We start from the raw sequence: 25,945 nt of genomic DNA, 5'->3' as shown, positions 1-25,945 counted from the left end.
TTTGAGGCTGTGGTGGCCATGAGCGTGCCACTTCACTCCAGCTTAGGTGACAGAGTGGGACTTCAACTCAAAAAAAAAAATTTGGAGTTGGATGTGCTGGTCTAGGTTGAGCTTTTTTGGTTTGTTTTTTGTTTTTGTTTTTTAGTTGGAGTTTGTTTTTTAGTTGAAACCAAATCCTCCTGGTGCATGCCTATAGTTACTTGGAAGGCTATGGTGAAAGGATTACCTGAGCCCAGTAGGTCAAGGTTGTGGTGGCCATGAGCGTGTCACTGCACTCCAGCTGGGCAACAGAGGATCTGTTCTCACTGCATCTCCATTGGGACCACTGGCTTTGGAAGCATGGGCTGTGCATCTGCACATGGGCGGGAAGAAGGCCGACGGCCTGTGGCATTCCCCCAGTTCCTCTGTCCCAGGCTGTGGCCAGACATCACGCCTTCTGGCAGAGGACCTTCGTTGTGATCATGAGGGTGGATACCCTCTTGGTGTGGCCCAGGGAGCAGGGTAGGCTGCAGAGGCCCTTCCCTCTGAGACCAGCTTCCCCAGAGAGGCTGGCTGTGTGTCTGACCACCAGGGTGTAGGACCTGCAAAATGTGTGCATTAGACATTTTGCAGGAGAACCCCTTGCTGTTGGTGAACCTCATTCTTCTCTAGTCTATTCTGTTTTTTCTTTGCTTTTTTTTTTTTTTTTTTTTTGGGGGGGGGGGTCTCACTATGTTGCCTGGGGTGAAGTGCAGTGGCATGATCCTTCTACCTCAGCCTCCTGAGTAGCTGGGACTACAGGTTTGTGCCACCACATCCAGCTAATGTTTTGATTTTTTTGTAGACCCCAGATCTAGCTATGTTGCCCAGGCTGGGTCGAACCCCTGGGCTCAAGCAATTCTCTTGCCTCTGCCTCCCAAAGTGTTGGGATGACAGACGTGAGCCAGCGCACCTGGCTTCTTTTTGTTGTTAAAGTGGTGCTTGCCGCTCTCTTTGGTTTTCCAAAACAGAGGTGGTGATTGGCGGTGAAGAGCCTGATTAAAATCCAGCAGTTCCATCTGGATGTGGTGACTCATGCCTGTCATCCCAGCACTTTGGGAGGCCGAGGCGAGAGGATTGCCTGAGCCTGGGGGTTCAAGATCAGCCTGGACAACTTGGTGAGACCTCATCTCTACAATAAATCACAAAAACTAGCTGGGCGTGGTGACATGCGTCTGTAGTTCTAGCTACTTGAAAGACTAAAGCAGAAGGATCGCCTAAGCCCATCAGGTCGAGACTGTGGTGGCCACTGCACTCCAGCCTGGGCAACAAGAGTGAGACTCCAACTCAAAAAAAAAAAAAAATTAACCAAGCATGGTGGCATGTGCCTGTAGTTCCAGCTTCTTGGAAGGCTGAGATAGAAGGATTGCCTGAGCCCAGCAGGTTGAGGCTGCGGTGGCCGTGAGCGCGCCATTGCACTCCAACCTGGGTGACATTGAGACTCTAACTCACACACAAAAAAATCCATCAGTTCTCATGGCCTTCCAGAGGGCCATGTCCACAGGGCGGACGTGTGGGGATATCCCTCCCCAGACATAAGCCATATCTGCAGCATCGCCTGGGAGCCCAGCCCAGTCCTCTCCCTTTTCTGGCAGGAGAGGCGGGAGATTTTCGAGCAGCACCTGAAGAGCCTGAAGCTGACCCAGGCCAGCACTTTCTACTCCCAGCGTCTGGCGGAGCTGACACCTGGCTTCAGTGGTATGTATACTGTGCCACCTGGGCCCTCCTTTGGGGGTGCTGCCCCTTCTCTGGCGTCTTGGTTAGTATGAGCCTGGGTGGGCAGTGAGAGAGCTGAAGGGTGTGGGCCCTGCTTCCTCCCAGTGCTGGAGAACAGGTGCCCTTGCCCGTGTAGACTCCAGGTAGCGCTGGTAATGTCTGTTCCCAGCAGTGACCTCATGCTGCCCCGGGACTTCTACCCTCAGGGCATCCTGGACTGACTGCCCATGGAATGTGGAATATCACTCAGGGCCTTTCCCATGGGACCATGCACCTGGATGCCCCTCACAGGTGCAGCCAGCGAAGGCTCCTCCCTCCTTCACTGTCTGAGTGTTAGGTTGATGGAAACAGACATCACAGATCAACATTGTTTTCTGTGTGACTCTCATCTTAAGTTAATGTAAACAGAAATCCCTTTCACTGTGACAGCCTCTTCCCTTTGATGATTGCTTAAGATCTTTTTTTTTTTGAGTTGGAGTCTCACTCTGTTGCCCAGACTGGAGTGCAGTGGCCGCTCCCGGCCACCGCAGCCTCGACCTGCGGGGCTCCGGCGATCCTTCCGCCTCAGCCTTCTGAGTAGCCGGAACTACAGGCATGCGCTACCACACCCGGTTGATTTTTGATTTATTGTAGAGATGAGGTCTCGCCAAGTTGCCCAGGCGGGTCTCGAACCCGTGGGCTCAGGCAATCCACTCACCTCAGCCTCCCAAAGGCGTGGAATTACAGGCTGAGCCACCGAGCCCGGCTGTTTAAGGTCTTTAACTGGAATCTTGTGGCTATAGAGAACCTTTAATGTCTTTTTTTTTTTTTTTGAGTCAGAGTCTCACTCTGTTGCCCAGACTGGATTGCAGTGGCTTGCTGCTCAGGGGTACCACAGCCTTGACCTGCTGGGCTCAGGCAATCCTTCCTCCTCAGCCTTCCAAGTAGCTGGAACTATAGGCACGTGCCACCACACCTGGCTAATTTTTCTTGATTTATTGTAGAGATGAGTTCTCACCAAATTGTCCAGATTGGTCTCAAACCCCTAGGCTCAGGCAATCCACTCACCTCAGCCTCCCAAAGGCGCAGGATTACAGGCTGAGCCACCGAGCCTGGCTCTTTTTTTTTGTTTGTTTGTTTTTTTGAGTCAGTCTCACTGTTGCCCAGGCTGGATGCAGTGGCATGTTCATGGCCTGATGGGCTAAGGTGATCCTTCCACCTCAGCCTTCCAAGTAGCTGGAACTACAGGCATGCATTACAACACCTGGCTAACTTTTTGATTTATTGTAGAGACGAGTTTTTGCCATGTTGCTCAGGCTGGTCTCAAGCCCCTGAGCTCAGGCAGTCCTCTTGCCTCAGACTCCTAGAGTGCTGGGATTACAGGTGTGAGCCACTGAGCCTGGCTGAGAATCTTTAATTTCTTACCTGGCAGTGCTTATCTGAGCTGTCAGGTGGGATAAAACAGTCATGTGGAAGCACGCCACATGCATGCAGTCACACTGCTAGCTCAGGTGGAGAGGTGGAGTCGGCAGCGTGGCCATCACTCAGTGGCTCTGTGTGTCTGTGAAATGGCTTCAGTCGTGCACAATACCAGTGACTATCACCTCTGCCTCTATGTCCTTGGTGAGGCCCTGGACCTTTGGCCCCTCTGCAGCAGCACTCTGTAGCTGCTCTTCCTTCCCTCTTTGTTCTTCCTTGAGTGCCCCCTCCTTTCCTTGCCTTCCTTGAAACTCTCATAGAAAGAGCACCCAGGCCTGGCTTGTTTTGACAGGAGCTGACATTGCCAACATCTGTAATGAGGCCGCACTGCATGCTGCACGTGAGGGACACACGTCTGTACACACCTTCAACTTCGAGTACGCAGTGGAGCGTGTCATTGCCGGTAAGAGGCAGCAAAGCACCTTTGTTGCACTCTTGTTCTCAGCAGGGCTTTCCCTCCAGAAACACCCAGGCAGAGGCTTGTTACTCCAGAAATAAAATTAGGGGTGAGGTGGATGGAGCCAGGGCCAGACTTGAACTCCATGTGATTTCAGTAAGGATGGGAGGTAGCATGCTTAAAGTCATTTGTCTTCTTAAAGTCAGGTCTCCACAAGACCACTTATCCTCTGAGTCGATAGTATACCTACGAGCAGACGCAGTCTTCAGGTAGAAGCACATGGGTGTCTCACAACCAGGGCAATGGCGTTCCCGCAGGCCTCCCTGTGCAGGCTGAGGGCTGACCTGCCCAGACCCAGGCGTATTTTCAGGTAGGCGAGGCTTCCACCCCCATGGATTCGGTGGGTATCTGCTGTTCAGCCTTCGGCATCAGCAGAACCCATTCGTCTGCCAATACACCTCACCGTGGTCGTCCACAGAAGCAGAGGTGAGCCTTGGCTGTGGGGGTGGGTGCTGTCCCTCACTCTGTCACTCTATGGATGCTCACTGAGAGTAAGATCTAGAAACTTCTCCAGCCTGCTGTGGCAACACCCAGACGTGGTAAACCTCTTCTCAGGGAATGGGGTTTGTGCCAGTAGTTTCCCGGGCTACAGCTCAGGAAAGCAGCGGGTACCCAAGACAGGGAGGGTGGGCTCCATCAGTACTGGAGCAAAGGTGCTTTCCTGCAGCAGCCTAGGCAGAGAGGACTGCAGTTGCCATGTCTTGCTAGATGGCTTTTGTGCAGGCTATTTACATTACAGGGGAACGGATAAGATTTCAATGAACCCGGCTCAGTGGCTCAGCCTGTAGTCCCACGCCTTTGGGAGGCTGAGGTGAGTGGATTGCCTGAGCCCGCGGGTTCGAGACCCGCCTGGACAGCAAGACCTCATCTCTACAATAAATCAAAAAAATCAGCCGGGCGTGGTAGCACATGCCTATAATTTTGGCTACTTGGAAGGCTGAGGTGGAAGGATTGCCAGAGCCCAGCAGGTCGAGGCTGCGGTGGCCGGGAGCGGCCACTGCACTCCAGTCTGGGCGACAGAGTGAGACTCCCACTCAAAAAAAAAGATTTCGATGATGGTATCCAAGCAGGAAAGCCTGAGTGGGAGTGACAGGCAAGAACATGCCAGCAGGTGTGTGACATGTAGGGAGTACTGTCCTGCCTAGTGTGGGCCACCTGAGTGTCTTAGAGCTCCTGGCTACCCCAGTTCCAGTGCCTGGTGGGTGGCAGCCCTGCCCTCATAGAGATGACTGGATGTGGATGTGGGTGGGCATAGTGTCCACTGTGTCCTTACATGGAATGTTTCTTCCACCTGGCGAATGACCTGATGCCTACTGCCCAGGAGCCCTTCACATGGGACACTTTCTTATACTGGCAGGCGCCCTGTGGATCATGTCTGCCCATGTCCAGGTAACACCTGTCGGACCCACACTCTGATGCTGGGATCTGCCCTTGTGCTCCAGGGATATGGGCAAACCCTGCCTGGGTAGCCCCTGGACCTTCCAGGGAAGGCACACATTCAGTCCACCATGGCAGGAAACATGCTCGGGGATTCATTACAGACCTTGGCAGGGAGGGTGCCACGAGTGGGGATGCAGTCCTCCATCCCCGTCACATGAGGTGGGAGTGAAGAGTCAGGCGGGGAGAGAGAGACAGAGAAGCAGAGAGAGGGGGAAAGAGGGAGAGAGACAGAATGCGAGAAAAAGAGAGAATACAAGCATGATTAGAGTGATGTAGGTGTGTAAAATGGAACTTGAGGATGTTGGGAACATTTGGGACAGCGAGTGTAACCTCACCAGTAATTTGGATGGGGTGGGCAGGGGTGAGTTGAGGGATTATAATGGAAAGCTGAGTTGCCGGGGTGCGAGGCGGTCACTCTCAAAGGGATGGCGGGGAATCATCACGTGATGGAGTTGCAGCTGCCACTGCCAGGCCTCAGCAGGAGACCTGGAACTCAGGAGATCCTGCTCCTCCCATTGGTGACAGCCAGAAGCCAGCCATTCTGTGACCCTCAGCTCTGCAAACCCACTCAGCTAAGAGGGAGGGGAGGCTTCCTAGAAGGGTGGCAGTGGTCCAGGAGGCACACAGGCAGAGAGGACTGTGCCTGATGACATGGGCTGGGGACAGTGCTGGAGAAGGGCTATGAGCCTCAACTCCTGTCCCTGGTGTCTTCCAGGAACTGCCAAAAAGAGCAAGATTCTGTCCAAGGAGGAGCAGAAGGTGGTCGCATTTCACGAGTCGGGCCATGCCCTAGTAGGCTGGCTGCTGGAGCACACTGAGGCCGTCATGAAGGTGGGTCCCAGCAGGCACTGTGTCCATGCCTGGGAAGGGGAAGGCCAGGGAATAGGAGGGCAGGAACTGGGCAGCACAAGGCAGGAGGGGGCGTGTCACATCTTGGCCCTGGTTCCAGTCACCAGCAGACCTCCCAGGTCACCTCATGCCATGGGCTCACTGTCCTTGTCTGCCCTCAGCCTGTCCATGCTAAAGCGACTCCTGATACTGAGAGGAAGTGAGCTGCACATTCAGTTAAAAGCACTACTGTCGGCCAGGCTTGGTGGCTCAGCCTGTAATCCCAGCGCTTTGGGAGGCTGAGGTGAGTGGATCGCCTGAGCCCACGGGTTCGAGACCAGCCCGGGTAACTTGGCAAGACCTTGTTTCTACAATAAAATAAACAATCAGCTGGGCATGGTCACGCACACCTGTAGTTCTGGCTACTTGGAAGGCTGGGATGGAAGGATTGCCAGAGGCCAGCAGGTCGACACTGGGGTGGCCGTGAGTGTGCCACTGCACACTCTAGCCTGGGCAACAGAGTGAGACTCCAATTCAAAAAAAAGAAAACACTACTGCCATGGCCCTCGTGAATGTGATGAAAATACCCTCATATCAGATGGTGACATAACAGCCTCTCAACTCACAGGAGCTCCTCCGTTCCCTGGGGGAGGCCATGGCTGTCTGGATTGGGCACCCTTCAACAGCGGAGCCCCAAGTAGCTGGCAAATGCTGTGGCCAGAGCTCACTTGAGAGGCAGCTGCCCTACATCCCACCCAAGGGCATGCTGCAGAAACCAGCACTTTGCTCAGTGTTCTGTTTCGTACTGTTTTTCGAAGGTGTGGGTAGTAGCAAAGTTGTCTGCTGATGTCTGAGGGCATCCGGCTGGTCATGCTCATGACGGTTGTGACAGTGTGTGTGACCAGGCACCTGCTGGCCTTGGCAGACCTGCCCAGAACCAATGTGAGGCGAATGGACACTCGCAGTGAGTGTCAACATGGGACACTAAAAACTCAGCAGTGAAGATTATATTTCAACACACTATTTCAAAAACTCAAAATGAATGCAGAAAAACCCACAATTTAGCAGAAGTGAAATTTCCTGTTGCTCAGAATTTGCACTTTAATTGATGGACAAAAGTCAGATAAACTAATTGTAATGAAAAAAGTCCCTTTCCTGTGGTTGGCTGTTCTAGAGGGAAGGTTGTGGCGTTCCTATTGGGTTTGTCATGGTGTGGTCATCTCTGTACAGTTGTGGTTTTTGTCCTTTACGGTAACTGAGCTCTGGATTTGCACCGGAGCTTTGGACAGGTCCTCTGGCTGCCATTGCTCACAAGGCACCAGGCCCAGCCACCCTCCTCCTCCCTGACTCAACGGTTTCCTCTTGTCCTGCTAGAGCATGGCCCCTTCCTGCACACCCGCAGTGGGCTATAGGGGAGGCAGAGACCGGGACAGCCTGTCCTTCCCCTTGTCCTGTTGGAGCAGGGCTTCCCCCTGCATACCCAGGTGGGCTGTGGGAGAGGCAGAGACTGGGATAGCCTCTCCCTTTTGTGTGTCCAGGGTTCCCATTGCCTTGAGAGCCAGCAGTGCACTGGTCAGGAGGCCTGTACTTTGAATTTTGTCCTTTGACTCTCTGTGTCCCTGGGACTAGAGGAGGATGGTATACCCTCCTGGTCAAGCAGGTGTTGCTCTGAGTGGTCATCCTCAGTGCTGGAGGTGGTGCAGATGTGCTCTCTGCTCTGAGACCCTCCTATGACACGTTCCTCTCAAATGGCCCATCTTCCTGGAAAGCCGCATCCCGCTTTGCTGACCTGACCCTCTTAACCCACTGCAGGTCTCCATCGCACCTCGGACCAACGCCGCCCTGGGCTTTGCCCAGATGCTCCCCAGAGACCAGCACCTCTTCACCAAGGAGCAACTGTTTGAGCGGATGTGCATGGCTCTGGGGGGACGCGCCTCGGAGGCCCTCTCCTTTAATAAGGTCACTTCCGGTGAGGGACAGCCCTCGGGAGGCTGGAGTTTTCCAAGTGCTTTTATAGCCATATCCCTTCTGTTTCAATACATGTGTTGGGGCTGAATCCGTTGCCAGTGTCGTTTTGAATTTCATTAAGTGTTATTTTAAAAATGAGCTATGGGTAAAGGAGACTTGGAACTCAGCAAGACTTCTTTTTTATTCTTAATCCATTTAGCCGTTTTACTTATTATTTCAGTAACTTTGGGGGATACAAGTATTAGTAAGACTTTTTGAATCACTTAATTGGGCTTTTACATTTGTGCTATGAAGAAGCTGAATAAATTAGGTAGTGATTGGCAGTGTCCACGCAAAACTGAGTAAAATAGAAGTGACTTCACTGCTCTTAAATGGTGACTTCACTGGGAAGTCCCATCTCAGGCATCAGGGTTCGAGGCTGATGCGTTTCCCTCACACAGATTCGGGCTTGGCTCCACACCTGCCACAATGGGAGCCTCGATATGTCGCAACTCTTCAGAGAACAGGGGGAAGGTACAGATAGCCTGGCTGTGCCCGCCTGCGGGCTCTGACGGGCGCCTGTGTGCCTGCTGTGCTGAGGGTAGCTCCCTGTCGACCCCGCACTACAGGGGCGCAGGACGACCTGCGGAAGGTCACCCATATTGCCTACTCCATGGTGAAGCAGTTCGGGATGGCTCCTGGCATCGGGCCCATCTCCTTCCCTGAGACACAGGAGGGCCTGGTGGGCATCGGGCGGCGCCCCTTCAGCCAGGGCCTCCAGCAGATGATGGATCACGTGAGACCCTACCACGGGGTTGGGGGGAGGGGACGGGTTGCCAGCTCCCTCAGGAAAGGCCCAGCCATCTGCTGAACCCCAGGCAGGCCTTGGAGCCTGTCTGGCATGGGGCAGGAGTTCTGCTGTCTCTGCAACCGTGTGCCTTTCTCTACCTAGTGTGGGAGCCAGGCTATGGCAGTGACCCATGGCCTTCTCGTGAAAGAGCTGTCTCCTTTGTCCCCAGGAGGCTAAATTGCTGGTGGCCAAGGCCTACAGACACACAGAGAAGGTGCTGCAGGACAACCTCGACAAGCTACAGATGGTAAGTGCCAGCAGGTCGTGGCTACCCTTCCGTGTGTGCTTCTGGTGTGGCTCAGCTGAAATCAGGGTTTCATGCTCCTGTCATGCACATGGCAAGCCAATATTCCTTCGGGCAGGAAGCTCGTCAGCACCCACGGCCTGGCACCTGGTACCCAGCATCTGGCACTTGACACCAGTGGCTGCCAGCATTGTGTTGAGTTTAATTTTTTTCCACCTCTTAAACTTTTATTCCTGAAAAAAATTTTTTTCTCCCCCCCAAAAAAATTTTAAAAGTAAAGTTTTATTATGGATTCATCTTAGATTGACAGAAAAGTTTTAGTTGTTGTACAGAGATTTCCCTTGAACCTCCATCCTTCGCAGGTTGACATCTTCATCAGTGGAAGCATGCTCTTCCCCACCGGATGAACTGCCTTGGCCGTCATTGTGAACTGGGGCCCACACTTCACTCATGTTTCCACTCTTTCTGTCCCAGGAGCCCACATGACATTCAGTCACCACATCTCCTTGGGCTTGTCTAGACTCTGATGGCTTCTCAGACTGTCCTTGTTTTTGGTGACCTCAACAGTTTTGAGAAAGACTGGCTTAGGGTTTTGTAGAACATCCTTCAGTTGGGATTGGAAATTTGGGACTGTCTGGTGTTATTCTCTTAGTGAAACTAGGTGGGCAGCCCTGAGGCGGAATTCCTTGTGTCCCTGTGTTCTGGTGACCACTGCCTGGAACTCAGTGGGGGGTGGCTCTGGTGCTGTGGTGGATGGGCAGGGGACAGCAGGTGGGAGCTATTTGTTCATCTCTCTCCTGTCTCTCGAAGCAAGGTAACTGCCCTGCCAGTCTAGGCTTGGTGTGGGGACCAGGGTCGACCCCAGACCAGCAGCACCGGCCTCCCCAGGAGGTGAGCAGTGCAGTCTTAGGCAGAGCCGGCGCCTGTGTGTCGACGAGGCCTCCCTGATCATGGACACGCCCTTGCTGACAGGCCAGCTCTACAGGACGTGGGCTCACGGCAGGGTAGCGGGGGGTGGGGCATGGCAAGGGGGTGGGGCAGGCCGGGCATCTCCCTGGCGGTAGTGATGTGTCTGCCTTCTGCTTGAACTGTGAGCTGCTCACTCAGTCAGTGGGTTTCAGCACTTAGTAAAGTACCAGAGCAGCCCAGGGGGGAAATGTTTGTCTTTTGCAGCCACGATGAATCGCCCCAGTTTCAGGAGTTACAATTTTTTTTCTTTCTTTTTTTTTCTTTTTTTATTCTTATTTTTATTTTTTCAAGTTGGAGTCTCACTCTGTCGCCCAGACTGGAGTGCAGTGGCCACTCCCGGCCACCGCAGCCTCGACCTGCTGGGCTCCGGGGACCCTTCCACCTCAGCCTTCCAAGTTGCTGGAATTACAGGCATGCGCTACCACGCCCGGCTGATTTTTTGATTTTTTTGTAGAGATGAGGTCTCGCTGCCCAGGCGGGTCTCGAACCCGCAGGCTCAGGCAATCCACTCACCTCAGCCACCCAAAGGCGCGGGATTACAGGCTGAGCCACCGAGCCCGGCTTCTTTCTTTTTTTAGAGATGAGGTTTTGCCAAGTTGTCCAGGTTGGCCATGAACCTGCAGGCTCAGGCAGTCCTCTCGCCTCCACCTCCCAAAGTGCTGGGATTACAGATGTGAGCCACTGCACCCATCCAAGGCGTTACCATTTTCTTCAGAAAATGTAGAAGAGGGCCAGGCGCAGTGGCTCACACCTATAATCCCAGCACTTTGGGAGGCCAAGATGAGAGGATTACTTGAGGCCAGGAGTTCGAGACCAGCCTGGACAACATAGCGAGAGGACTCTATACCAACAACAACAAAAAAATTAGCGGTTCAATGGTGCATGCCTGTAGCCCCAGCTACCTGGGAGCCTGAGGTGGGAGGATGGCTTGAGCTCAGGAGTTTGAAACTGCAGTGAGCTATGATCACACCACTGTACTCTAGCCTAGGGAACAGAGCAAGACCCTGACTTTAAAAGGAGCAACAGAAATTCCCTTCCCCAAATCATGAGGTCCCCCAGCTCACACACCCTCTCCCCAGTGTCCTGCTCCCAAATTTCCATTCAGGGGAGTTCAGCACTCCCACAGGCACACAACACCCTGTTTGGTGAAGGAAATTGCAGTTGCTAGAAATAAGCAGAGATTTTGAAGGGAGGTAGAAAATGAATGAAACTGGCAGCTGGAAAATCATTTCCAAGGCTGAGATGGTGTGATGATTGCTTGCCCAAGCTGCCATTGCACTTCCCTGGGAAAGTTGCCTGTCCAAGGTGCCCTCTCACAGGCAGACCCTCGTGCCTGCTGCGTCCCTGGGACATAGAGATGCTCTGTGAGCGAGGCCCCAGCTCAGATGCCCTGCATCTTTGTCCTGAGGACTCACACACTGCCACGTCTGTTCTCTCTAGCTGGCGAACGCCCTTCTGGAAAAGGAAGTGATAAACTACGAGGACATTGAGGCCCTCATTGGCCCACCGCCCCATGGACCTAAGAAGATGATTGCACCGCAGAGGTGGCTGGATGCCCAGAGGGAGAAGCAGGACTCTGGGGAGGAGGAGGCCACTCAGCTTTGAGGGGAGGAGCTGCCTTGGCCCAAGTAGCCAGGATTCACTGGCTGCACGTGCAGGTGGTCTGGACGTGCACTCATTACTCAGTGGCCCCTGAGCTTCTGGCTGCAGCTCGACCTCCTGTCAGCAGGCCCCGTGCAGGGGCTCTGAGAGCTGTGTCCTGAGTTCCCTCTACATGATGAGTAAATGTCCTTGCAGAAATGCCTGTTGGATCTTTGCATGTGTCTGTTGTTTTCCCCTATGGGGAAGGTCATCAGTGCTTGTGGTGGGTGTGTGTGAACACGGCCCAGAGTTACAGACACTGTTTCCAGTGGGGCCGACCTATCAGAGGCAGCTCAGTGGGAGACTGAACAGAGCCTTGTTCATGCCAGCTTGTGCAGACCCAGCCCCGTTCCTGTGGCTCCCTCAGAATGCTAAGATCCCAGATGAAAGGACCCTCTGAGCTACTGTCCTGTCTTCAGGGGCTCTGTCATGGTGCTCACTCATCAGTGGGGCCAGTTGGGACCAGGCTCTAGAGGATTCAACACTGCCACCTACTGTTGTGTGGATCAGTGCGAGTTGAGACGCTCCTTGCTGGGCTAGTCCTGCAGCACTGGGACACCCTCATTTTTACTGCCCTAAGAAGTGTTGTGATACCTTGCTAATAAATTCTGTGGATGGAAAATATTCATTTTTACTGTCTGACCAGAGGAGCTGATAGGCTTGTCCTGATCACAGGAGCATGTGTTTTCAGTCTGCAATTTGAGCCATGCAGTGACCAAGTGAAAAACTCCATTTGTAGGAATCCAGGGCCTGGACCTTGTAGGGATAAAGGACCTAGGACACCCAACAGTGGGCTTAGTCCCCATGTCCTGGGGCACATGACACACATTCCTGGCTCATGCTCCCTGCTCTCCTTGGATGACAGTCACTTCTTGACAGAGTGGATTGAGGAAACACTTGCTGTCTGTAGGCAAGCAGGTGCAGTCACACACCTGAGGGTGGGTAGCTCTGAGGATCACTTTGACCTTTGCCCCAGTTCTTCAAATTCATTACTAAAGATCAGCACATAGTTGGAGGTTTTGGGCTGGTGGTGTTACTCTAGGGTGGTGTCCCCTGTAATTGTCCTAAAGTGCATATGGCCAAGCTCCTCCCCTTTGTACCTTGCCCACTAAACCAGCCCATTTCTGTTTATCCTTTGCAACAGCATTTGCTGAGTGCAGAAGATGCTTAGCTAGTGTGATTAGGAGCAGTTGAAATGGTACCTCACCAGAGCCAGGTGAGGTGCAGTCTAGTCTCCCAGAGCCTGCTGGTGTAAGCATCCTGGCAGCCATCTGGGAGGGAAGGTCATATGGATCCTGCTGTAATTCATAGAAGCCTGGTTGGTCATTGGTGATCTGCAAGATACTTCACTCATATTCAAAAAGATAGCAGGATTTATACCAACTCTTCTGATCTTGTGCTAAAACATACTGCTCCTCTACCTTCTTCAGGGTCTTAGAAGTGAAGGAACTTCAACAGCAGCACATGGCCTCCTGGAGCAGCTGGACTGCACTGGGCAACCTATGTGGTTGACCCTGGGACATAGCCCCACCCAGCAGAGTCAACAAGGCAAGGCCTGATTGTATCTTCTGTTGTCACCTTCACCCAGTGAAGTTAGGTCTCCTTTTGGAGACAGACGTGTTTTTTAAATAGATGTATAGCTGGGCTCAGTGGCTCAGCCTGTAATCCCGCACCTTTGGGAGGCTGAGGTGAGTGGATTGCCTGAGCCCGCAGGTTCGAGACCCGCCTGGGCAGCGAGACCTCATCTCTACAATAAATCAAAAAAGTCAGCCAGGCGTGGTAGCACATGCTTGTAATTCCAGCTACTTGGAAGGCTGAGGCGGAAGGATTGCCGGAGCCCAGTAGGTCGAGGCTGCGGTGGCCGGGAGCAGCCACTGCACTCCAGTCTGGGCGACAGAGTGAGACTCCAACTCAAAAAAAAAAAAAATAGATGTGTATATTTAACAGTCACAGAAGCCAGGTGTGGTGGCTCACACCTGTAATCCCAGTACTTTTGGAGGCCAATGCGAGAGGATTGCCTGAGTCCAGGGGTTGGAGACCAGCCTGGGCAACTTGACAAGATCTCGTGTCTACAATTAAAAAAAAAAAATTAGCCAGGGGTGGTGGCACACAACTGTGTTTCCAGCTACTTGGAAGGCTGAGGTGGAAGGATCGCCTGAGCCCAGCAGGTGGAGGCTGCAGTGGCCTTGAGTGTGCCATTGCACTCCAGCCTGGGTAAGAGTGAGACTCTGACTCAAAAAAAAAAAAAAATTGCTGGGCTCGGTGGCTCAGCCTGTAATCCCATGCCTTTGGGAGGCTGAGGTGAGTGGATTGCCTGAGACCACGGGTGCGAGACCCATCTGGGCAGCGAGACCTCATCTCTACAATAAATCAAAAAAAAATCAGCCGGGCGTGGTAGCACATACCTGTAATTCCGGCTACTCGGAAGGCTGAGGTGGAAGGATCTCCGGAGCCCAGCAGGTTGAGGCTGCGGTGGCCGGGAGCAGCCACTGCACTCCAGTCTGGGCAACAGAGTGAGACTCCAACTCAAAAAAAAACAACACAGAAAGCCCCAAAAGACCATTAAAGAATATGATAAGAAAAAAACTAACTTTAAATATTATTTTATTATAGAGATGTGAGGTACAACTCAGGATTAGGTATATGTAATCTATGTGTATGTGAAGTGTGGGCTCCAGCTTGTCCTCATTTCCCCTGGTTAGGACCACGTATCTTTTGTGTTATTACATGCTCCTTCCTCGCTGAAAAGAAAAAAATTAACTCATACTTTAAAAATTGTAATACAGCCGGGCTCGGTGGCTCAGCCTGTAATCCAGCACCTTTGGGAGGCTGAGGTGAGTGGATTGCCTGAGCCCGCGGGTTCGAGACCCGCCTGGGCAGCAAGACTTCATCTCTACAATAAATCAAAAAATCAGCTGGGCGTGGTAGCACATGCCTGTAATTCCGGCTGCTCGGAAGGCTGAGGCGGAAGGATCGCCGGAGCCCAGCAGGTCGAGGCTGTGGTGGCCGGGAGCAGCCACTGCACTCCAGTGTGGGTGACAGAGTGAGACTCCAACTCAAAAAAAAAAACACAGAAAGCCCCAAAAGACCATTAAAGAATATGATAAGAAAAAAACTAACTTTAAATATTATTTTATTATAGAGATGTGAGGTACAACTCAGGATTAGGTATATGTAATCTATGTGTATGTGAAGTGTGGGCTCCAGCTTGTCCTCATTTCCCCTGGTTAGGACCACGTATCTTTTGTGTTATTACATGCTCCTTCCTCGCTGAAAAGAAAAAAATTAACTCATACTTTAAAAATTGTAATACAACCGGGCTCGGTGGCTCAGCCTGTAATCCCGCGCCTTTGGGAGGCTGAGGTGAGTGGATTGCCTGAGGCCGCGGGTTCGAGACCCGCCTGGGCAGCAAGACCTCATCTCTACAATAAATCAAAAAATCAGCTGGGCGTGGTAGCGCATGCCTGTAATTCCGGCTACTCGGAAGGCTGAGGCGGAAGGATCGCCGGAGCCCAGCAGGTCGAGGCTGCGGTGGCCGGGAGTGGCCACTGCACTCCAGTGTGGGCGACAGAATGAGACTCCAACTCAAAAAAAAATTGTAATATGACTTGTTCTCATCCACTCTGATCTATACATATAGACACTTTTGATTTAGTGAATGGTGTACTTTCAGGTTTCCACTGATATTAGCATTTCTCATATTACAGACATTTTCAGACTTGGCCTAAGTCTGACCTGTGTGTAGGTTATGAGTTGGGAAAGTTTCTCTTGTCTGTCATTCAGGTACTGCTTTTCCTAATTCACCACTTGATACGTAGATGACAAACTGAGCATTCTGAGTCTTGCAAAGTGTTTTAAGGGCATAATTTGTTTTCTTTCTTTCTGATTTGTTTGAAGACCCGGAGATCTGGAAGGTGCTCTCAGGAAGCACCAGCAAGGAGTGGAGGAGAGAGGGTGGGAAGGGGGAGGCCACTGCAGTGCAGGTTCAGAATGAGCAGGTTACTGCTATGGGTAATTGGGGTGCAGACCTGCAAGAGAACTCTAGGAGCCTATGCAAAACACACTCTTGCCCCTCCAGGGGTGGGAATCCCTGGCATTCCCTAGTTGGGTGCTGCTTTAAGGGACATTAACTAGCCCTTCCAGTGGCCCTTGCAGACCCAAGCCCGGCACAGAAGCTCCTAAGCAGAGTTGTCTGTGGAGTTCTGTGCCCTAGCTACAGATTTGGAAAATCCCCTGCACCAGCCAGGACTTTGTATCAGGACTCCTGTACAATCATTCACTTCCTTCATCTTTCTCAACGGGAAAGCTGAGCGTCATTTCAGCAGAATTTGCTATTAGATCTCTTGGCTCCCTATCTTGCACACTTTTCAAAGGAAGTAAAATACGGAGTGTTCAAGCATGGCACAGTTGGATTCTTTATTGTTTTAGTCAGTCATTACAACTTTACTTCCTTCCAGTTAACCGGATTCTGAGAGTAGTGTTTCCAGTTTCAAACCTCCAACCCCACCCCGCTCCCTCAGTGTCCTAGGGCAATTTATTTTTAAACAGAGAAGGGGTCGTGGCCTGTTCTCCAGGTGGAGGTGCAGTGGCACAATCATAGCTCACTGTAGCTTTCAACTCCTGGGTTAAGGGCTTCTGCCTCAGCCTTCAGCCTGCAGCTGGGACTACAGGTGCTGGGCTCCATCCTGAGCTTCCTAAGACCTAAGGGTGTTGCGGTAAGGCAGAGAGCTATCAGCAGCCTATTCAATGCAGGACACAGGTCTCCAAAGTTCTCATTTTGTGTCACACAGTGCTTAAAATACGGATTAAGTCTTACCAGGGGAAGAAAGAGGGTTATTGTGATGGACAGATTTTCAGATAGCAATGAGAGTGTTAGTGATTTCCCAGACTGTGGAGCACAGGACATGGTTGCATGTTTGGCTACGTAATGTTTATTCTAATTAACTTATTCAAATCAGGGTCTCTGTCTCCCAGGTTAGAGTGCAGTGATGCAGTCACAGCTCACTGTGGCCTCTACCTCCTGGGTTCATGTGATCCTCCTGCCTCACCCTGAGTAGCTAGGACTACAGGTGCATGCACCACCATGCCCTGCTAATTTTTTGATTATTTTTGTAGAGAGGGGCTTGGTTATGTTCCCCAGGCTGGTCTTGAACTCCTGGTCTCAAGCAGTCCTCCAGCCTCGGCCTCCCAAAGTGTTGGGATTACAAGCATGAGCCACCGTGCCTGGCTACTTAAAAACATTTATTTTTAAAATATTTTTTAAAGCAGGATTTATTGAGAGGACAGAAAAGCTCCCACAGTGGGAAGGGACCTGAGGGAATTGCCAAAAGTTTAAAAAAATACTTGTCTCTGTGTGAAGGGGTGGCAATAGATATAACCATTAAGAGTGTTTGACATTTTCTTTTTTTTTTTTTTTTTTGAGTCGGAGTCTCACTGTTGCCCAAGCTGGAGTGCAGTGGCATGTTCACGGCCACTTGCAGCCTCAATCTGCTGGGCTCAGGCGATCCTTCCACCTCAGTCTTCCAAGTAGCTGGAATCACAGGCCTGCAGCACCACGCCCTGCTAATTTTTTTTATTTATTCTAGAGACAAGGTTTTGCCAAGTTGCCCAGGCTGGTCTAGAACTGGTAGGCTCGGGCAATCCTTTCGTCTCGGCCTCCCAAAGTGCTGGGATTACAGGCGTGAACCATAATGCCCGGCCGTGTGTCACATTTTCAATTGGTCATGCCTGTCCTCAGAAGTCACCGAAGCCTGTGCCACTGCGCCCGCATCTCGCGTAGACAGTGGAGCAAGAGGCCAGCGGCAGCCATCCCCTCACTCTCGGTGGCTGTGCGGATCAAGTAGGACGATGCGTGTAAGAACTGAGCATCCCTTAGCCGGGCTCGGTGGCTCAGCCTGTAATCCCGCGCCTTGGGAGGCTGAGGTGAGTGTATTGCCTGAGCCCGCGGGTTCGAGATGCGCCTGGGCAACTTGGTGAGATCTCATCTCTACAATAAATCAAAAAAATTAGCCGGGTGTGGTAGCGCGCGCCTGTAGTTCCAGCTACTTGGAAGGCTGAGGTGGAAAGATCGCCAGAGCCCCAGCAGGTCAAGGCTGCGGTGGCCTGCACTCCAGTCTGGGTGACAGAGAGATTCCAACTCAAAAAAAAAAAAAACTGAGCGTCCCGCCTACAGGAAACACTCAGTGTTCTACAAATATTTCCAGTGGGTGGAGGGGAAGGAACGCTGGACCGGGGAGGATTACGGGTGCGCATACTCGCACTTCAGCTTCTGCGTCCCAGAAACGTGTGCCCATAGCATACAGAACCCAGACGGGGACTTCCTGGGCAAGGCGCCCGCTTTTCCAAGCTTGCACTGCAGAGGCGGGCCGGTGCCGTCTGCCACCCGTCGGGGGCTGCAGCGCCGGGAGCTTCCAGCAGCGGCGAACGGGACAAGGGTAGGAAACGCCAAGCAGATCGGTTCGCCCAGCGTCCCGGACGGCGTCATGTCGACCAGGCTGGCGCGAGGGCTGCCGGGAGAGCTGCCGGGAACGTCACTTCCGTCTCTGGATCTGATTAGTCAGGACTCTCGGCGCTTCTGATTGGCCGTGCCAACTACCATCCCAGAGTGCTCTGCGGCGTTTCCTTCTTTCCGCTCGGCTGTTCTCCTGCAGAGGTGAGGTTGAACGGTATCGGCGCCTTCGGGCTCCATCCCGCACCATCCAGCTCCATCCGCCGCCATCGGCCTAGCTGTGTGGCCGACGCGGCCATGGAGAGGCCTCGAGCCGAGGCCGGAGCCTCTTGGACGCTGACGGCGTCTGGCCAAGGCCCAGGTTCTTTAGGCGCGACCTGGCGACCCAGGCTGGAGGGCTCGGGGCGATGGCCCGGCATGGAGGGCTCGGGGCGGCTGCCCGGGGACGCACGCGGCCGGTGCCCGTCCTCTTACTCGCTCCCCCCCATCTCCCTCGCGGCCCCAGGGCCGTAGGCAGTCATGGCGCCCAGCCGGAATGGCATGATTCTGAAGCCGCACTTCCACAAGGACTGGCAGCGGCGCGTGGCTACGTGGTTCAACCAACCGGCCCGGAAGATCCGCAGGTGAGGGGTGCTGACTCGGGTCGCCAGGCCTGGATTTCGTCTGCGGTTGGGGCGGGGGAGTCGCGGGCCGGGGTCGAGGGTGACGGTGACCGCCCGACCTTTTCTCTGCGCAGACGCAAGGCTCGGCAGGCCAGGGCCCGCCGCATCGCCCCGCGCCCCGCGTCGGGACCCATCCGGCCAGTCGTCAGGTGCCCCACCGTGAGGTACCACACTCGAGTGCGAGCTGGCAGAGGCTTCAGCCTGGAGGAGCTGCGGGTGAGTGGTGTGCGCGAATCTCGGCTCGTCCCGGCCCGGCCGCGTGATGACAGTCTCCGGAATCGCTGCTCCCTTGTGATGACAGCTGCTCGAACCCTTTTCCATCTGATGGCCGAGCGCTGGCCCGTGGACCCGGGGTGGAGGCTCCTCGGAGCCTCACCACTGTCTGGCTCTCGTAGGTGGCTGGCATCCACAAGAAGGTGGCTCGGACTATCGGCATCTCCGTGGACCCGAGAAGGCGCAACAAGTCCACCGAGTCCCTGCAGGCCAACGTGCAACGGCTGAAGGAGTACCGCTCCAAACTCATCCTCTTCCCCAGGAAGCCTTCGGCTCCCAAGAAGGGAGACAGCTCGGTGAGTGCAGGAATGCGGGACACTCGTGGCCAGCCAGGGGCCGAAGGGCTTCTTGGTGGGTGCAGGGCTGCTTGAAATTGCTGGATGAGCCTTTGAGAAGCTCAGTGAGTGCAGGATTTCAGGGCCAGCCGTCTCTCTGCCCTCCAGCCTGAGCAACAGAGTGCAACTCCAACTCAAAAAAAAAAAAAAAAAGATTTTAATTTTACTTACTTATTTTGAGTTGGGTGTCTCACTGTCTTCCAGGCTGGAGTGTAAGCTCACAGCCACTGCAGCCTGGACCTGCTGGGCTCAGGCGATCCTTCCACCTCAGCCTTCAAAGTAGCTAGAACCACAAGCGCACGTCACCACAGCAAACTTTTTGATTTATTGTAGAGCTGAGGCCTCACCAAGTTGCCCAGGCTGGTCTTGAGCCCCTGGGCTCAGGCAATCTTGCCTTGGCCTCCCAAAGTGCTGGGATTACAGCGTGGACCACCACACCCGGCCCAAGACCCTGTCTCTTATAAGTAAAATAGCCTGACTAATTTTTGTTAGAGTTAGGTTCTTTTTGTTGCCTAGGTTGGTTTCTAATTCCTGGCTTCAAGTGTCCCTTCTGCCAGGTGTGAGTCACTGTGTTTCTAAGATGTTTTATATCCAGAGCTGTCTAGAAAAATTTGTGGAGTTCTTGACATTGATACTGAGTCCACTTCTCTTACAGGCTGAAGAACTCAAGTTGGCCACCCAGCTGACCGGACCAGTCATGCCCATTCGGAACGTGAGTGCTGGTGCTGCCTGGGGTTGGGATCATGTGAAAGGGAGTGAGCAGTGGCAGCTGGGGTGGATGTTGAGATCTCTAGGTTGCAGAAGAGAGCATTCCTCTAGCCCTAATCAGAGAAACCCTGTGTTCCTCATGATCCTCGTACCTAACAGCAAGGTCTGCGTGGTGGTATCCTTGTCTCTCTCAGGAAGCCATTGGAGTCCTCACTTTCACTGCCCCCACATGCTGGGTCCCCGCCCCCCTGTTGGAGAGGCTGTGTCACAGCAGCCCTCTGTTATGTGGTGATTCTGTCACCTACCCAACAAGTGCTCAGGAGAGGGTGCGGTTTTTTTTTTTTTAAATCTTGTAACCAAGAACAAATTAGGAGAGAAGAGAGCTTGTTTGTTTGAGTTGAAATCTCACTCTGGCCACCGCAGCCTTGACTTGCTGGGCTCTGGTGATCGTTTTGCCTCGGCCTTCCAAGTAGCAGAACTACAGGCGCGCGCTACCATGCCTGGCTAGAGACGAGGTCTTGCCACGTTGCCTGGGCTGGTCTCGAGCCCATGGGCTCAGACAATCTTCTTGTCTTCGCTTCCTAAATTGCTGGGATTACAGGCATGAGCCACCTCTCCCTACTGAAGAGTTTTTTTTATTTATTTTTTTGAGTTGGAGTCTCAGTCTGTCGCCCAGACTGGAGTGCAATGGCCGCTCCCAGCCACCGCAGCCTCGACCTGCTGGGCTCCAGCGATCCTTCCGCCTCAGCCTTCCAAGTAGCTGGAACTACAGGCATGTGCTACCACGCCCGGCTGATTTTTTGATTTATTGTAGAGATGAGGTCTCGCTGCCCAGGCGGGTCTCGAACCCGCAGGCTCAGGCAATCCACTCACCTCAACCTCCCAAAGGCGCGGGATTACAGGCTGAGCCACCGAGCCCGGCTAAGAGCTATTTTTTTTAAGTCCCAGGGAGGGTGATAGCGTCTTCTGGGCAGTCTACGTGTGATTTTTCAACCTTAGGTCTGTGGCTGCTCTCCCAGGAAGGCCTCAGAGCTTTGCTGGACAGTGGTTTGTGGTGCAGGTATGGGTCTGACCCCATCCTTCCCTCGCAGGTCTACAAAAAGGAGAAAGCCAGAGTCATCACTGAAGAGGAAAAGAACTTCAAGGCTTTTGCCAGTCTCCGAATGGCCCGCGCCAACGCCCGGCTCTTTGGTATTCGGGCAAAGAGGGCCAAGGAGGCCGCAGAACAGGATGTTGAGAAGAAAAAGTAAAGCCTTGTTGGGACTTATTAATAAATTAGCACAAAGCTTCACTTGATGTGTCTCCTAGGAGCCATGGGACCTGGGGGTGCTTTGAAAGGCTGTTGTTAGACTACAGTTGGCTTTGTCTCAGCACAGTGTTTGACTAATCACTGGTTTGGTGGGGGCTTTCTTGTGGAGAGGGTGCAAAGGCTGACTGGCCAAGCATAGGTTTCAGTTACTTTAGGACCTCAGGACTCTGGCCTGCTCACTCCTCATACACAACCACCACAGCTAAGCTGGGCTCACCCTTGGCCTATCTTCACCCATCCAGCTGTCCTGCAGAAGAGCCTCTGGCTGTCACTAAGATATCCTGAAGCCACTGTTGCTGCCCAGTAGACGAGAGTGTCCCTGCTCGCCCTGGAGAAAGGCTAGAACTCCATGGGGCCAAGTGGCCCTCCAGGCACCCTGTGGCCACAGCAGAACGTGTGCTTGGCTGCTATAGCCATGCAGTCCCGTGGAAGCAGCTTGGGGAACTAGTCACACTTTGTTTTCCTGCCTGTGGATGCTTCAGCCCGTTCAGGGTGGGGACTACCCTGTTCCAAGCGCTTCATGGGGGCACCAGCCTCCACTGGGGATCTGGCTGAAAGATGACTATAGCTGACTCAGTGTCCTACAGGCTCCAGCCTGGCTGTGGTGTCTTCAGGTAGGATGCAGGGCAGCTGCAGCTGGTCCTGCAAGGAGGCCTTTCCAGCTGGCATCCCATGTAACCCCACACTCAGCTGCCAGCTGAACCTGGACCTTTGCAGGGCTGCACCTGGACTAGGTATGCACTTCATGTTGTCAGCATTGCTGTGGCCAAGTTGCCACCACAGAGCCCCCTTGCTACTTGTAGACCAGCTGTGGGCCTGCTAGGAGTCAGTAATGAGGCTAGGCCGCCCTCCTGTGTTTCTGGGTGCAGCGGGCCATACTCTACCTGCTAGACAGGCATTGTGCCTATTTTACAGACAGCAAACTGCCCAGAGTGGTCCTATCCTGCATTTTCTCCCAGTTTGCTTAATCCGCTAAGATCCCTGACGACACAGAAAACGGTGCTCAGCTGTGTTCATAACAGATCTCTACCAGAGACCCAGACAACCAGCTGCTGAGCTTGCCTACACCCCCTGAGAGAGCCTGGTTTTCCCGAGGTGGAGGAAACTTCAGCAGGAGGCCAGGAGTGCACAGAGGAAGCCCTGGGGGTTGATGGGAGAGCCCTCGGTTTATGCTGGGCTCGGGATGGAAGGCTTAGAGCAAGGTCCATTCTGACCTTTCTGGGCTTCCATGGGACACGTCCTGGTACCCCTGTAAGTGTGGACACACTGGCTCTGAAAAGGTCAACCAACGCATATGCCTTCCTGTCCCAGTGCACCCTGGAGCTGGTCCTTACAACAGTTGACAGCCACCCTGTGTCTAGCAGAGCTGAGCACAGCCTGGGAACAGCCAGCAAGGATGCTGGGGGGGTCCTGGGATACTTTTGTTCCAGCCATGCCTCTGGTGGAACCTGCAGAGTAAACACTCGCGAGTCATGGGCGGATTGTAACCTGCAGCTGGGCGGGTGTGCTGTGGCTGTGCGCTCCTTGCTTAGCCTTTTCCTGGGACACGGGCTGGGTCTGTGCTGGCCTTTTCCCTGAACGTGTAGGCAGCTCTGGACAGTTCCCAGGGCAGTACTGCCAGCAACGCCGGAGGAGGTCACCAGGGGGCGAACGTGTGGCAGCCTTGGCAGGTCTAGAATCTGAAGACCAGCTTTGACCTGGTCGGTAATGGCATTGGGCACGTTTCCCCCCTTTCCTTTTTGTTTCTTTTTCTGAGTCGGAGTCTCGCTCTGGTGCCCAGGCTGGAGTGCAGTGGCACATTTAGCGCCACCGCAGCCTTGACCTGCTGGGCTCCTTCCGCCTCAGCCTTCCAGGTAGCTGGAATTGCAGGAGTACGCTACCACACCCGGCTCATTGATTTTTATTGTAGAGATGAGGTCTTGCCAAGTTGCCCAGGCGGGTCTCAAACCCGCAGGCTCAGGCAATCCACTCACCTCAGCCTCCCAAGGCGCGGGATTACAGACTTCGCCGCAAGCCCGGCTTATTTGCAACTTCTATCAGACAAGTGCTATCTCCTAAAAACAGGCAAAGAACATTTAAGAAAAGGTCTTGGAAGGCTGAGGTAGAAGGCATCTCTGAGACCAGCAGGTGGAGGCTGTGGTGACCTTGAGCGTGCCACTGCACTCCAGCCTGGGCGACAGGGTGTGACTCTGACTCACAAAGAGGGCAACCCCTACAGGTCCCTTTCCAATGTGGGAGCTTTTCTGTCCTCTCAATAAATCCTGCTTTAAAAAAAAAAAAAGAGCCAGGCTCCGTGGCTCAGCCTGTAATCCCACACCTTTGGGAGGCTGAGGTGAGGCTGAGCCTGCGGGTTCGAGACCCACCTGGGCAGGCGAGACCTCATCTCTACAATAAATAAAAAAATCAGCTGGGTGTGGTAACGCATGCCTGTAATTCTGGCTACTTGGAAGGCTGAGGCAGAAGGATCCCCGGAGCCCAGCAGGTCGAGGCTGCGGTGCACTCCAGTCTGGGTGACAGAGTGAGACTCCAACTCAAAGAAAAAAAAAAGAAAGAAACAAAGAAGGAAAGAAGAAAGAGAACTGGGTGCGGTAATTCACGCCTATAATCCCAGCACTTTGAGAGCCAGAGCCCAGCAGGCAAGGCTGTGGTGGCCGGGAGCGGCCACTGCACTCCAGTCTGGGTGACCAAGTGAGACTCCAACTCCAAAAAAAAAAAAAAGAAGTTGCAAATAATTTTTAATCAATTTATTGGCTATTTTGCTTACTTTTAAAAAACTACGTATTAGGAATTTGAACATTTCCAAACTGTTTCCAGATTTTCTTTTTTCTATTTTAAAATTTAAGCTGGGCTTGGTAGCTCAGCCTGTAATCCGCGCTTTGGGAGGCTGAGGTGAGTGGACTGCCTGAACCTGCAGGTTCGAGACCCTCCCGGGCAACTTGTTGAGACCTCATCTCTACAATAAATCAAAAAATTAGCTGAGTGTGGTAGCACACGCCTGTAGTTCCAGCTACTTGGAAGGCTGAGGTGGAAGGATCACCGAAGCCCAGCAGGTCAAGGCTGCGGTGGCCGGGAGCAGCCACTGCCCTCCAGTCTGGGCAACAGAATGAGACTCCAACTCAAAAAATGATAATAAATAATAAAATAAAATTTAATACTTTTTACTTTGGAGGACACGTGTACAGCTCTGGGTTGTTTGAGTTTTGTTTTTTTTTTTAAGTTGGAGTCTCAACTCTGTTGCCCAGTCTGGAGTGCGGTGGCATGCTCATGGCCACCACAGCCTTGACCTACTGGGCTCTGGTGATCCTTTTGCCTCAGCCTTCCAAGTGGCTGAAACTACAGACATGCGCCACCATGCCCAGCTAATTTTTTTTATTTTATTGTAGAGGTCTCACCAAGTTGACCAGGCTGGTCTCGAGCCTGTGAGCTCGGGCAATCCTCTCATCTCGGCCTCTCAAAGTACTGGGATTATAGGTGTTGAGCCACCGTGCCCGGCCTGCTCTGTATTTTAACACGTGGTTCTCACCCCTCCAGGCAGAAATTTTTATTTTTTTATTTTTTTGAGTTGGAGTCTCACTCCGTCGGCCCGGCCCAGACTGGGGTGCAGTGGCATGCTCATGGCCACCACAGCCTTGACCTACTGGGCTCTGGTGATCCTTTTGCCTCAGCCTTCCAAGTGGCTGAAACTACAGACATGCGCCACCATGCCCAGCTAATTTTTTTTATTTTATTGTAGAGGTCTCACCAAGTTGACCAGGCTGGTCTCGAGCCTGTGAGCTCGGGCAATCCTCTCATCTCGGCCTCTCAAAGTACTGGGATTATAGGTGTTGAGCCACCGTGCCCGGCCTGCTCTGTATTTTAACACGTGGTTCTCACCCCTCCAGGCAGAAATTTTTATTTTTTTATTTTTTTGAGTTGGAGTCTCACTCCGCCCAGACTGGGGTGCAGTGGCGTGCATGCTCACGGCCACCCCAGTGTCGAACTTCTGGACTCTAGTGATCCTTCTGCCTCAGCCTTCCGAGTAGCCGGAACAACAGACGTGAGCTACCATGCCTGACTATTTTTAATTTTATGGTAGAGATGAGGTCTCATCAAGTTGCCCAGGCTGATTTCGAAGCTGCGGGCTCAGGAAATCCACTTGCCTCGGCCTCCCAAAGTGCTGGGATTATAGGCATGATCCACTGCGCCCAGCCCAGAATTTTATTTTGAATCTGGTTATCTTGTAGCTGCTTTGTTAAAGTTGCATTTAATTTTTTCTTATGGTTTCTGAATATTAGGTTATTGTTTTCCTTTTTTTACATCATAGAAGAATATATGCTCTTTTTTCAAAACTAGTTGCAGCAGGTGTGGTGGCTCACACCTGTAATTCCAGAACTTTGAGACGCTAAGACAAGAGGATCACCTGAGGCCAGGAGTTCAAGACCAGGCTGGTCAACAGTGAGACTTGTCTTTTTTTTTTTTGAGTTTGAGTCTCACTCTGTCACCCAGACTGGAGTGCAATGGCCACTCCTGGCCACCGCAGCCTCGACCTGCTAGGCTCCGGCGATCCTTCTGCCTCAGCCTTCCAAGTAGCTGGAACTACAGGCGCGCGCTACCACACCCAGCTAATTTTTGATTTATTGTAGAGATGAGGTCTCATCAAGTT

At 52.9% G+C, this 25,945-nt stretch overlaps 2 protein-coding genes across 3 annotated transcripts in view; both read left to right on the top strand.

The window, feature by feature from the left end:
• Positions 1–12,190, top strand: part of SPG7 (SPG7, paraplegin matrix AAA peptidase subunit) — a 59,672-nt gene extending 47,482 nt beyond the window's left edge. Inside the window, exons 11-17 of the mRNA XM_008065398.1 lie at positions 1,614–1,716; positions 3,485–3,595; positions 5,805–5,920; positions 7,730–7,886; positions 8,494–8,660; positions 8,884–8,961; positions 11,368–12,190. Coding sequence (XP_008063589.1) covers positions 1,614–1,716; positions 3,485–3,595; positions 5,805–5,920; positions 7,730–7,886; positions 8,494–8,660; positions 8,884–8,961; positions 11,368–11,532 — 897 coding nt within the window. The 3' untranslated portion in view covers positions 11,533–12,190. The remainder of the gene's footprint in view (positions 1–1,613; positions 1,717–3,484; positions 3,596–5,804; positions 5,921–7,729; positions 7,887–8,493; positions 8,661–8,883; positions 8,962–11,367) is intronic.
• A 5,949-nt stretch (positions 12,191–18,139) lies between these two features.
• RPL13 (ribosomal protein L13) lies at positions 18,140–21,285 on the top strand. 2 transcript variants are annotated; one of them, XM_008065392.1, is made up of 6 exons: positions 18,140–18,220; positions 18,522–18,639; positions 18,753–18,894; positions 19,074–19,247; positions 19,942–19,998; positions 21,086–21,285. In XM_008065392.1, exons 2-6 carry the CDS (start codon positions 18,536–18,538, stop codon positions 21,242–21,244), a joined length of 636 nt encoding a protein of 211 aa, XP_008063583.1. In that variant the 5' UTR covers positions 18,140–18,220; positions 18,522–18,535; the 3' UTR covers positions 21,245–21,285. The 2 variants fall into 2 exon arrangements, with proteins under 2 accessions (XP_008063583.1, XP_021571667.1); XM_021715992.1 differs by lacking the exon at positions 18,140–18,220 and having other exon boundaries at positions 18,472–18,639.
• Positions 21,286–25,945: the final 4,660 nt, after the last annotated feature.

This window comes from Carlito syrichta, unplaced genomic scaffold (genome assembly GCF_000164805.1).
Source record: "Carlito syrichta isolate Samal-C Ts95f unplaced genomic scaffold, Tarsius_syrichta-2.0.1 Scaffold103346, whole genome shotgun sequence".
NCBI classification, from domain to species: Eukaryota; Metazoa; Chordata; class Mammalia; order Primates; family Tarsiidae; genus Carlito; species Carlito syrichta.
The sequence above is the reverse complement of the archived record's forward strand: the minus strand, read 5'-3'. Positions and strand labels throughout refer to the sequence as shown.

Bases quoted from the DNA above. Each gene is read 5' to 3' on its own strand.
- RPL13 (XM_008065392.1), top strand. From the start codon at position 18,536: ATGGCGCCCAGCCGGAATGGCATGATTCTGAAGCCGCACTTCCACAAG. The intron at 19,248-19,941 runs GTGAGTGCAGGA...CTTCTCTTACAG, and splicing joins CCAAGAAGGGAGACAGCTCG to GCTGAAGAACTCAAGTTGGC. The intron at 19,999-21,085 runs GTGAGTGCTGGT...CTTCCCTCGCAG, and splicing joins CAGTCATGCCCATTCGGAAC to GTCTACAAAAAGGAGAAAGC.